The following is a 12487-nucleotide window of genomic DNA, read 5'->3' on the forward strand; positions in this document are numbered from 1 at the left end:
TTGTATCTCTTTTATGTCCCCCATTACGTCTGTAAAATTAAAACCATCTCTCTTTCAGCCCTCTTGTTATTTAGCTAAGGGTTTGTCAGTATTACTGATTTTCTCGAAGAACCAAATCTTTGTTTCATTGATATTTTTATTGTTTTTTAAATTTGTTTCTTTCTACTTTAATGATTTTAGCTCTGAATTTAATTATTTCTTTCAATCTACTCTTTTTTGTATGTAATTGCTTCTTTTGGTTCTAGAGCTCTCAGGTATGCTAGTTACTAACACTAGATCTCTCCAATTTTTCTTTTTTTAGAATAACATTTTCTTTGACTGTTTCTTCTATTTTGTCTCTAATGCATGAGATTCTCTCTTCCATCTGTTGTATTCTGTTCGTGAAGCTTGCCTCTGAGTTTGTTTTTTGAGTTTCTATGTTATCATTTCAGTTTTGCCTCACTTTGTGTTTTATTGATTTATTATGCTTCCAATTTCATGTCTTGAATTGTTTTCTTCATTTCATTCTACTGTTTGTGTTTTCATTAATGGAGTAATTTATATCTCCTTTAAGGTCCTTGAGCATATTCACGATAACTATTTTAAAGTCCTTGTCTTGTGTTGCAGTTATATGCATTTCTCAGGGTCTATTGTAGTAGTTTTGTTGGGTGCTAGTGCAGACATATTATCTTGACTATTGTGTTCTTATCCTAGAATCTGTGCATCTGGATAGGGTTGGACTTATTTTAATTCTAGGTGATGATATCTGGTCTTGTCTTTGTCTACTGGGTATTCCAATCCTTGGTTTCTGTTGCCCTTAAGTGGAAGTTTTTTTGTCTTGGAGCTGCTCATTCCCAGTAACTGGCAGCTCCCAAAGCAACTGACTCAGGGGCTAATATTACTTAAAAATGCTTGGCCAGTAACTCAGGCTTTTCATTAACTAGATCATACATTTTAAGTTAATTAATATTCCCTATTTAATTCTGCCACATGTAAGTAACTTTTCTCAGTATAGCATGCCCATTTTGTTCTCTCTGGATCTGGCAGGCATCACTTCACTCTGCCCTTCTCTTTTCTGTCATCCTTAGTTTGGTCGCCATGCCTATACTTCCTGCCTGGCTACTGGCCAGTCACTGTTTTATTAAGCCAATTCAAGTAACAAATCTTTACAGTGTACAAGAGGATTATTCCACAGCAGTTGCCCGCTGTGGTTCTTAGAAGAATGTGTTGCCTTGAAGGGAATGCTTCTGAGATCCTGCCAGGTGTGGCCCCAGGAGGCTGCAGGTAGATCATGTTTCTAGATATTGGGAGCTGATACTTAGGAATATGGATGGTTTGGAAGACGAAAGTTGAGAGGGTCCACAGGAGGACAGATGACAGAATATGCTTTCAGGATCTTTGTAGACGCCTGGGAATGGGGGAAAAGAGGAAATAGGGATCATATCAGGTGGCCTGCTACAAAGTTGGGAAAAGACTGGGTAACTGGAGCTAGAGGACAGAAAGGAGAATGTAGATACTCTACCTAATTCCCTGACCAGCAAGGCCATGAGTTTCCAGGTAGTGACTACAGAAATTGGTAGCTATCACAAAGGAATGGGGCAATGGAGAAACAGTGTAGGAGATGATATGGGTTGTCTGCTGGAAATAGGTGAAAAGAGGAATTGGAGACCACAGCAACTAGTCTGCTATAGGATTGAAGATGAAATTGGGACATTGGGATTGTAGGAGAAGACCTCATCTGTTTTCTTGATGATAGCCATTCTGCCTAAGGAGAGATACAATTTCAAAGTGTTTTAATTTACATTTCTCTGATAGCTAAAGATGTTGAACACTTCAGCTATTGTTCAGTTAATTGAACTATTTATTGACTGAATTTTTTTTTTTTTTTGGATTTTTCGAGACAGGGTTTCTCCGTAGCTTTTGGTTCCTGTCCTGGAACTAGCTCTTGTAGACCAGGCTGGCCTCTAACTCACAGAGATCCGCCTGCCTCTGCCTCCCGAGTGCTGGGATTAAAGGTGTGCGCCAACACTGCCCGGCTTGACTGAATGTTTTATATTTCTCCCAAAATAATCACACAGAAACAATATTATTTGCAATACTCTTTGGTCAGTAGTTTAAGCAATTTCTGGCTAAAACATATCTTAAATTAACCAATCTCCATTAATCTGTGTGTTGGCATGAGGCTATGGCTTACCGGGTAAAGTTCCGATGTCTGTCTCTGGCAGGGCTACATTGTTTCTCCTTGACTCTGTCTTCTTTCTCCCAGAATTCAGTTTAGTTTTCTGTGCCTAGCTCTGTTTTACCCTATCACAGGCCCCAAACAGCTTCTTTGTTGACCAATGGTATTCACAGCATATAGAAGGGAATCACATCATAGGGTCTATCTTCAAAATTAGTCATGTCTAGAGTTGGACATTAGGGTTGCACATGGATTTTGTGAAAATACAGCTCCACCCCCTAATATTCCCATCTCACTAATGGGCACAGATGACATTCCCACTTAGGTAACTGGTGCAAATGTTAAACAGTGTTAAACAGCGAGTCTTACCACTATCCAGATTCTAAAATAACGCTTCAGTTCAGCACCCAGGCCTGGTAGCCTTTTCCTTTGGGTGCCTTTTGGACAAGCAAATGAGGAAACTTGATTTGAATGTGTTCACATTATCTCTACTGACTAAACAGAAAAAAGTAAAAAGAAACAAGATAAGAAAACTTTTCCAGCACCATGACATTTGCAGGTGGTTGTAAAAATGACTCCACACTTGCGAAACTTTACGATTTGTCTTGTATTTATGTTAATAATATTTATCTGTTTTATCCATAAATAAGTCCAATAAAATCTCCATAAAAATCAGAAGATTTCAATTTGTTAAAATGGTCTTTTCTTTTGTGAAGTAGAAAATCTAGAAGGGCTTTGTAGTTGGGGACAATAGACTAAATGAAAGTGGGAGAAAATAGTTACAATTTTTACTGCTGCTAATTGAAGCTCTGAGAGTTTGTCAGTGTGCTGGTGATTTGGGGTTGAGGTCTGTCTGCTCTTGTTTGTATTTTTCCATTCTTGGTGCTTTTACCATGGTAACTTCCATAAAAGATCCTCACAAATGTTTTTATTTTTTTCTTTTAAAGTACCAAGCATCTTGAGAAAAGAAAGACTGACAATCTAGTAGGAGTGGATATCTGGAAAATAAATGAAGACTCTTCACCTTTCTTCATGATTGCTGATTATGACAGGGGGTGAGGAAATTGCTGAGAAGGACTGAAAGGGAAAAAATTTAACTTATTTTGGGATAAATATTAATATGATGTTTGAGGTGAGAAATTAGAGTATGGTAGGGAAGCTTCTGTTTTTCATAAAATTTATTTTTGATTTTAAAATCTAGATAAGCTCTGCTCATGCATAGTCAAGGGTCTACCCTTTGGTATAAGGCTAGAGTGAGAGAAATCTACCAAAAGACTGATAGAATGGATTTTTGCCTCAAACAACTTTTCTGGGACCACATTGGAAAATATTTCTAATGTGGGACTTTGAGCAGATTGTCACACTTCAAGATACCCTTCAGTTCCTCCTAATGAAATATGGAGATGGCAAGAGGCTTGAGATTTTCGTTCTCCATCATGCATTAGACTCAGTTGGAAACTTTTTTGTGTGTGTGTGTGCAATGACCCTACTAAGGGTTATTTTTAATTGGTATTGGACAAAATTCATATATAATTCTTTTGTTTGTTAGTGTACCTATGCAATTTTTAATGTCTGCCTGGAATCAGGACGCACTGCATTCATCTCAAAGGACATTTTGAGCCCTCCCCTTCCATAGCACTTATCTAGAATTGACTTCGGCAGGACTTGCTTCTGATAGGAGTGTCAATCATACACCTTAGCTTTCCAATTTATGTATCATCCTGAGCAGAACTTGAGGAAAAAAATGGGACTTTTTTTAATTTAAGGAAAGTATCTTTATTCATGTTTATCTTGTCCAGTATCCAGAATAAACCTACTGCAGAAGTAATGGTTGCATTTTCAAGACACGTTGAATTTCAAATAGTTTAATGGCTTAAAGGCTGATGTAGAGGCAACTAGATTCAATACAGATTTTTGTTATGTGTTTGGAATTAGCCAAGGTGATGATAATAGTAGAAATTTTAAATGTCTATAAAATTCAGTTGACGTGCAGGATAGTTGTAGTAGGGAGGCCACTTGTTCGTTTCCCAGCTTCCCAGACTCCAGAAATAACCACACAGAAACTGTATTAATTAAATCACTGCTTGGGCAATTACTTAAGTATATTGCTAACTAGCTCATACATCTAGAATTAACTCATCTCCATTATTCTATATTTTATCAAGAGGCTCATGGCCTACTGGCAAGGTTTCAGCATGTCTGTCTCCCGTGACGGCTTCATGGCTTCCTTTTGACTCTGATTCCTTTCTTCCAGAATTCAGTTTAGTTTTCTCTGACTAGGTCTACTCTATCCTATCACAGGTCTAAGACAGGTTCTTTATTACCAATGGTAATCACAACATACAGAGGGGAATTTCACATCAGCTCCCTTTTTCTGTTTAAATAAGAAGGAAGGTTTTAACTTTAACATAGTAAAATTACATATAACAAAACAGGTATCAAGAAAGAATTACAGTTACAAAATTTATATCTACTTTATCTTTTATCATAACTAAGGAAAACTATAACTATATATTCTTCAATTCCATCAAAGACTGCAGAAGGATATAATATTACCTAAGTAAACAGGAAGTGCATTGTAAGCAACTTTCAAAATTCTAGAATTTACAGAGATATCTCATTGCTTGGACCCAAAGTTCTTCTGTACCACTGGGGCATCTATCTTCAGCCTACAGGCCCACAGTATCTAATAGATTTTTCCCCAAAGCAGGAAATTTCAAAGACAGTTCTACCTATATTAGCAGTCAGTCACTTTTTCTGTATCCTCCAGAATGTCTCACAGACTCTTTCATAAAGCAGGAACCCTGAAGGACCGTCTCACCTGTAGGCAAGTTCAGCAGTCATATCTCTGTGGGTCCTGCATGACCAATTCATACATCACAGCAACAAGCAGTCCAGGCAAGAGCAGTTTCTTACACAAATGCCTAACAAACTCAATAACGAGCATCTTTGTTGCCCATCTTCCTCTTGGAATAACTTGTTGTTGCCAGGACAGATGTCTCACTGTCATGAAAAGGCCCAAGTTCTTAAAACATTTTAAATGCCATGTTCTGAAGTCTTTGAAAGGTTTGAAGAATGCCTATCTACTTGAAATACATCTCTGTACATTTAGAACACCTAACATGACTACAAGTTTAACTATTATAGATGATTCTCTATTAACCTATATTTCTTAACTACACATTACATTTTTAATGAGCTGCTCAAACACAATACCTTAAGAGCAGAAATATACATATAACAAAACTGACCTTAATTTATATTAATAAACCAAGATCCATACCAATGCAAATCCCTATAGCAGATAGTTATTTCTTTTTTCTTTTTTTTGACTTTACATATTTTTTAATTGTTTTTATTGAGCTATATTTTTTTCTGCTTCCCCCTTACTTCCTTACTCCTCCCCTCCTACCATCTTCCATTGTTCCCATGCTCCCATTTTACTCAGGAGGTCTTTCTTGCCTTTTTCTACTTCCCATGTACATTAGATCCATGTATGTCTATTTTAGGGTCCTCTTTGTTGTCTAGGTTCTCTGGGATTGTTGAATTGTAGGCCACTTTTTTGTTTTATGTCTATAAGCCACTTATGAGTGAGTACATATGATATTTATCTTTCTGGGTCTGGGTTACCTCACTCAATATGATAGTCTGTAGATCCATCCATTTGCCTGCAAATTTCAAGATGTAATTATTTTTTTCTGCTATATAGTACTCCATTGTGTATTCTTATTCATTCTTTGGTGGAGGGGCATTTAGGTTGTTTCCAGCTTCTGGCCACCTCAAACAATGCTGATGTGAACATAGTTGAGCACATATCCTTGTGGTATGATTGAGCATCCTTTGGGTTTTTGCCCCAAAGCTAAGTCTTGAGGATGGTTGTTTCCTAATTTTTTGAGAAATCGCCATACTGAAATCCAAAGTGGTTGTACCAGTTTGCACTCCCACCAGCAATGGAGGAGTGTTTCCCTTACCCCACATCTTCTCCAGCATAAGTTGTCATCCGTGTTTTTGATCTTGGCCCATTCTTACAAATATAAGATGGAATCTCAGAGTTGTTTTTGATTTGCATTTCTCTGATGGCTAAAGATGTTGAACATTTTTAGACATTTTATATTCCTCTGTTGAGAGTTCTCTGTTTAGGTCTGTACCCCATTTTCTTTTATTGGATTATTTGTTTTTTTGATGACCAATTTTTTGAGTTCTTTGTATATTTTGGAGATTAGCTCTCTGTCTGATGTGAAGCTGGTGAAGAACTTTTCCCATTCTATAAGCTACCGTTTTGTCTTGCTGACTGTGTTCTTTGCTTTACAGAGCTTCTCAGTTTCAGGAGGTCCCATTTATTAATTGTGTCTCTCAGTGTCTGTGCTACTGGGGTTGTATTTAGGAAGTGGGTTCCTGTTTCAATGCACTGCTTTCAAGTGTACTTCCCACTTTCTCTTCTGAGGGTCAGTGTGGTTGGTTTTATATTGAGATCTTTGATCCATTTAGACTTGAGTTTTGTGAATAGTGATAGATATGGACCTATTTTTATTCATATATATATATATATATATATATTGATATCCAGTTATGCCAGCACCACTTATTGAACATGCTTTCTTTTTTCCATTTTATATTTTTTTCTTCTTTGTCAAAAATCAGATGTTCATAGGTTTGTGTGGAATGATATCTGGGACTTCTATTCAGTTCCATTGATCCTCCTGTCTGTTTTTATGCCAATACCAGGCTGTTTTTAGTGCTGTAGCTCTGTAGTAGAGTGCGAAGTCAGGGGCTGTGATGCCTCCAGAAGTTCCTTGGATAATTATTTCTTAATAGTGGTGATTTTCTTCAAGGGGAAGATTCCAAAAGCCCTCTGCTCTCGACTGAATGCTGTCTCACAAGAGGGTTTTTCTTTTTTTCCTTCAAGGGAATAGATTTAAAACCCAAGCTTAAATTTAGAATTGCTTTCAATAGAATAGAAACATATGGACAAATTGTGCAGAACCACTGTCTAATGGTAAAATGCTAAGTGTACATTTGCCATCACAGAGATGGAAACAGCGCCTTTGTTCCTCTAGTGGATAACACCGTCCTAATCCATTACTCTCCTGATGCTCAAATTTCTTTAGTGGGGTGAGATTCCTGTTCTTTTACATCAGTGGTTCTCAACCCCTGGGTCATGATCCCTTCCACAGGGACTGCATATCAGATATCCCTCATATCTGATATTTTCATTACAATTCATCACAGTAGCAAAATTACAGTTTATAAAGTAGCAAGGAAATAATTTTATGGATGGGGGTATGCACAGCATGAGGAACTGTATTAAAGGGTTACACCATTAGGAAGGTTGAGAACCACTGCTTTACATGTTCTGAATTATCAAATCACAGCCATTTCTTCTGAAGGTGGCAAATGAAATGTTTCCCTTTAAAACTTGATGAATAAAATCCAGGCTAGTCTTGGTTCCCATACCCCTTTGAAGATGACTGAACAGAAAGAAATACAGAGAAGAAAAAAGAAGCAACCCAGACACTTGTTGTTTTGTTTTGTTTATAGGAAATGAGTTTGTTGGGTAATACTATGTGTCAGGAAGATTCAAGGGGAAATGTCTTTGAAGCTTCTGGTGCGTTGCCTCCTGATAAATACAAATGCTGTTTCCTCGCTTTCTCTCCATCTGAGTGTTGGTTGTGAACTCCCTCTTATTAACCTAAAGTCCACAATCTCACTACAGTACCAGAGGCTGTGAGCTTCATTGTCATTCTGCCGCTTGGCCCTGGCTTCTTTTCGAAGCCTATAAATCATTATCAAACAAGAAAATCAAGTAATTAAGCTCTCTGCCTTGAATCTGATCTATACTATCAACCTTCAGCATGAAAAGGTATTCACTCACAAGGCCACATAAATGCTCTAATAATGAACTTGGATTAGGGAAATGATTTGCTAAGGCTTTTGCAAACACAGAGACTGAAGGACCTGATTACCTCCCAAACACAAGTACAAAATCCACTTGTTTTCAGTGGCTTGAACACAAAGTCAAAGCCAACAGCCATGGAAGAGGATGAAAAAAAGTATTCATCGATGTTGTCTCTTTTTATTGTTGCCTCCACAAATTGTATTTTTAAAATGATGACTTCAGGGCATGTTGCAAATTTACTTTATGGTCAATTGCCTTTCATCTTTAAAAAAATCACACAGAACATGCAATTATTTAGAATGAAATAATTGTTTTAATAATTATAAGTTTGAAAGAGAACTTGAGTTAAAGTTCAATCTGTGGTCTGAATTATCACCACCTGAAAACAGAAAGAATTCTATGTATGCGCACACATTAGTTTTATTACTATGCATAGGGAAGGATATTGTTTAACTTGATACACTCGCTTGATGGACCCTTTACGGGTTTGAACTTCTCTTTATTAGGTAGCTGGGCATGATACAGGTTGAACACCCCTCAGTTCCAGGGCCTTGGAGAAATTAACCTCCAGCGGCTTGCCAGTGCCTTTAGTGAGCCTCAGAGATCGGATGCAACCTTGGAACCGAATGTTGGTGGTCAGGCCAAACTGATTGAGGCCATCTGAAAAGACAGAACAAGAGATTTCAGGTTTGCTTTTTCTTCCTTACATGTGCTCGTGATTCAGTCCAGAAACCCTGTGCACACTAGACAGTCACTGTACCACTGGTCCAATCCCTACTCCCAGCCCCCACATGGGGGCCCCAATTGTCTGTAACTCCCCGACCCAGGGGATCTGATGCCATCTTTCTCTGGAACCAGGCATGTCCATGGTCCATAGACACACATGCAGGCCAAACATTAATGCCCATGAAATAAAATTTAAAAGAGAAAAATCGAAAGAAACCCTGGAAGGAGACACTGTCAATCTCCTCTACTGTCCTTTGCTCTGTCTACCTGTGCTAAATACTCTACTCTCTTCTTGCCTCCTAGGCAGAAGGGCTTTGTATAAGGGAGAACAAAAATTGTCTTTTCAAAATGATGACAGCTCGTTTCAGGTGTCTGTATTGTCTGCACATTGGTCATGAAGAAGTAGTAGCTTCATTGCTCAGTTTGCCACTTTTGTTCATGGACTCTAGGTAACTATGCAGTTCATATGCCATATTTAATGTGTTGAATAAGGTTTTTTTTAAGTACAGATTTATTGCTTTGGTTTCTTTGCCATATAAATATAAACTCTATAATAACTTTTGTGGGAAATTAGCTACATTTAACCTGGAGAATTCTACAACTGGAGGAAATAAGTTCAGCAGAATTTTATGATTCCTCTGGTACATTAATTTTAAAATCAGAAAAAAAAAGCCCCACAATTCTGGCCTCAACTGCTATTAAATGCTTTATATATTTTATAAGGCAGATTCATTTCCTTTAGCTTTAGCCTCCCCTTGGATGAAACTTTGGGGGTGATTATGAAAATTTCAACTCCATGTGGTTTAAATAAATGTCCTCTCATTTTACAGACTGGAAATTTGAGGCCAAATGTTATTTATGGGAGGAGATTCTAAAGCTGGGGAGCAAGCACCCTTAAGTACACATTCTTGGACATGGCTCTCCAAACATAAATGTTTAAAACCACAAGCATAAGGAGCAAAGGACATGTTTGCTGGAGCAGCCAGCGCTCACCTGGGAACCCGCCAACAAAAACAGGGTCATTTGTATCGGCCGATGTCGATGCCGAGTTTGGGCTCTGGGCATCCACCTGGTTTCCATCTACAACAAGCTCGAGGCGGTTTTTGATCTTCTTAGCAGTCACTTTATGCCACTGTCCATTGCACATATGGCCGGGGATCCCAGCATCATAGACGGCAGTGAATCGGCCAGCGCCGTTATCCACATGGAACAGAAGCTGGGAAGTAGGAAAATAAGCAGTCACAGGTGGTTTTAGCAGACGCGAGCTCCACAGCCCACACAGTGGAAATTAGAGTCTGGAGTGAACACAACTGAGGCCTTTTTAATTTTGTTTTTTAATCTGGACAAAAGTTGAGCCCGGAGAAATAGCTCAGCAAGTAAAGTGCTTGACATGCACTTAAAACCACTTAGTTTATTTAGGTATTCGGTTCTGCTTCTCTGTTCATATGCTTACCCTTGCCTCTGAGTTCTTGGATGTTTTACTCTGTTGTTTATGCAAAGGTTTGAGAAATAAGGGAAAAAGAGGGAGGTAAGGATGATGGTGTATTTTAAATTACTTTTTTTTTTTTTTTTTTTTTTTTTTTTTTTGGTCAAGGAGACATCGGCACAAAGGGTGGAAATAAGAGGCACAGTTGAAGTGCAGTTCTTGAGTCTGATCACCGGAATTCACGTGAAAAATCCAGATGTGGCAGACATGGGCTCAGAATCTCAGCATAAGGAAGCAGATTGGGGCTCACTGGCCAGCTTGGTGTGCTTCATATTAGCAACAGTATCTCAAAGAGTAAGGTGGGTAGCTCTTCAGGATAGCACTACATAGCATCTTCTGACCATCATTATATGCATGTGTGCCCGTGTACATGTATGCCTGCATATGCACACTTGAGAATATGCATACACACACACACACACACACACACACACACACACACACGAGGAAAATTAGGAAAGTTGAAATGCAAACTTAAGACTTGGGAACCAGTGACAAACCATGTTCTTTGCTCTTAGGTATTTCCATTGTTACCAGAGAATGTGTGTGTTCTTGGTTCTCATTTCAGAAAAAACTACTGAAGAGAGTTCAACAACAACAAAGAACCCAATCCACACAGAAAACTTCTGCCACACATCTTTTTAGAGGGTTAGGGTTCTTGGTGAACCTCACAAAACTCTCTTAGGAGATATTGCTTAAAGTAACTCGTTAATTGACTTGCAAATTTACTTTAAAGGATTGCTTTTAAATTTAAACTTTTGGTGTTTTAATTGTGTTTTTCTTTCTCCTTCATGGTTTTCATTTTATATATGGGATTAAGAGTTACATAAATTACTTTTTTGGGCAAGTTTCAAGTCACGGGTGCCAAAGACCTGAGCCAGAAGGCCAGTTAAATTCCCAACAAGGAAGAACTTGATTAGAAGTTCTTGTTTAAATGAGAAAAATCTGTTTTTAGTAACATGGCAAAGTCCCTGAAATTTGAGACATCAGAATTCTTTTGAAGCTGATGAAGAAAAGGAACATGCTGAAATATTAAAAACATTACTCAGCTTGGCAAAAGACTTGACAAGGTAGACGAAAGAAATATTTTGTTTAAAAAAGATTAATAAGGCTAGGTGAAAACCTTGCAAAACATATACTAACATAAATATTAGAGTTTAGGACACTTAGTGGAGTTTGTAAAAATGACATTTTGCATCTCTGAAGAGCATGGTGAAAAATCACACGACCTAGTGCCACATAAACAGTAAAAGGTTACAAGCAAGCAAAGAAACTTGAAAAACGATGTCATGAATGTAGGCTTTGAAAATCCGACAAATCTGTGAAGTTTGACCAATCTATTCATTTGTCCATTCTTTTTGCCTCTACACTCCTGGATATTTTTTCTGTGTTGCTTGTGGGATCATTTGAGAAACACAAAAAGGAGAGAGAGGCAAGGAAGGTGTGTTTTTAGACCACCCTGTCATGTTTCTTCTTGGGCAACACCAGCACTCTAGGTGGAAAATGAAAGCATGATATTACTTAAAAATAAAAGTACAATCCTTATGTATGAGTCAATTAGAAAATTTGTGAAATTAGATTATTGGTAGTACACAAACTAGTAATGCTTATTTACATTTTTTTTTTTTTTGGAAAAGTATCTGGGTGCTTGTAAGTAAAAATCGGGAGCTGGTCTGTGGCTGGCCTCAGTGTCACTGGGGAGATGCCCCCCCCCCCTTTTCGCACCACTAGTTTTGCAGACTAGGTGAACAGAGAGAACGGATGTCCTTGGAGTATGCACTAAGACCTGAGTAACCCTAAACACTTGGCCCACAACTGGTCAGCACAACTGTGGTGTGAACTAACACATTGAAAGTACAGGTTGGTGAACAGGATGCTGGTGATCAAAGTGCAACATGGATTGTGATGCCCCAGCAATGAAGAAACTGGCAAGACCTGAAAAGAGAGCTGAGAGGATGAGCTGTATCTGGGCTACGACCACTCACCTTCTCGTCAATCATTTCGATACCCAGTCCATCCATTTTCTGACTGCTGATTCCCAAGAGAACGCCAGTGGGTCTTGTGGTACGGAATTCAAATTCTACAAGAAGGTCCAATCCCACTTTGTACCCACCAACTGAGGGAAAAAAAGTATTTATCAGAGTTCGATAATTTTACTCTGTAGCCTCACCAGTAGTATACTTTATCACTATCTATTGCTTGTTTTTCTTGGCTGCTGATG

The 12487-nt window shown here is 38.3% G+C and overlaps 1 protein-coding gene across 3 annotated transcripts in view; it reads right to left on the reverse strand.

Moving 5' to 3' along the window:
* Positions 1 to 8238: 8238 nt before the first annotated feature.
* Positions 8239 to 12487, reverse strand: part of Lama2 (laminin subunit alpha 2) — a 583059-nt gene continuing 578810 nt past the window's right edge. For all 3 annotated transcript variants that reach the window (XM_041653904.1, XM_041653903.1, XM_041653905.1), the window contains 3 exons: positions 12252 to 12382; positions 9774 to 9996; positions 8239 to 8714 (listed from right to left, as the gene is read on the reverse strand). In XM_041653904.1, the coding sequence (XP_041509838.1) occupies positions 8557 to 8714; positions 9774 to 9996; positions 12252 to 12382 (512 nt within the window). In that variant the 3' untranslated portion in view covers positions 8239 to 8556. The remainder of the gene's footprint in view (positions 8715 to 9773; positions 9997 to 12251; positions 12383 to 12487) is intronic.

Source organism: Microtus oregoni, unplaced genomic scaffold (genome assembly GCF_018167655.1).
Source record: "Microtus oregoni isolate MIOR12 unplaced genomic scaffold, Mior012 000006F_ref0000085, whole genome shotgun sequence".
Classification (NCBI taxonomy): domain Eukaryota; kingdom Metazoa; phylum Chordata; class Mammalia; order Rodentia; family Cricetidae; genus Microtus; species Microtus oregoni.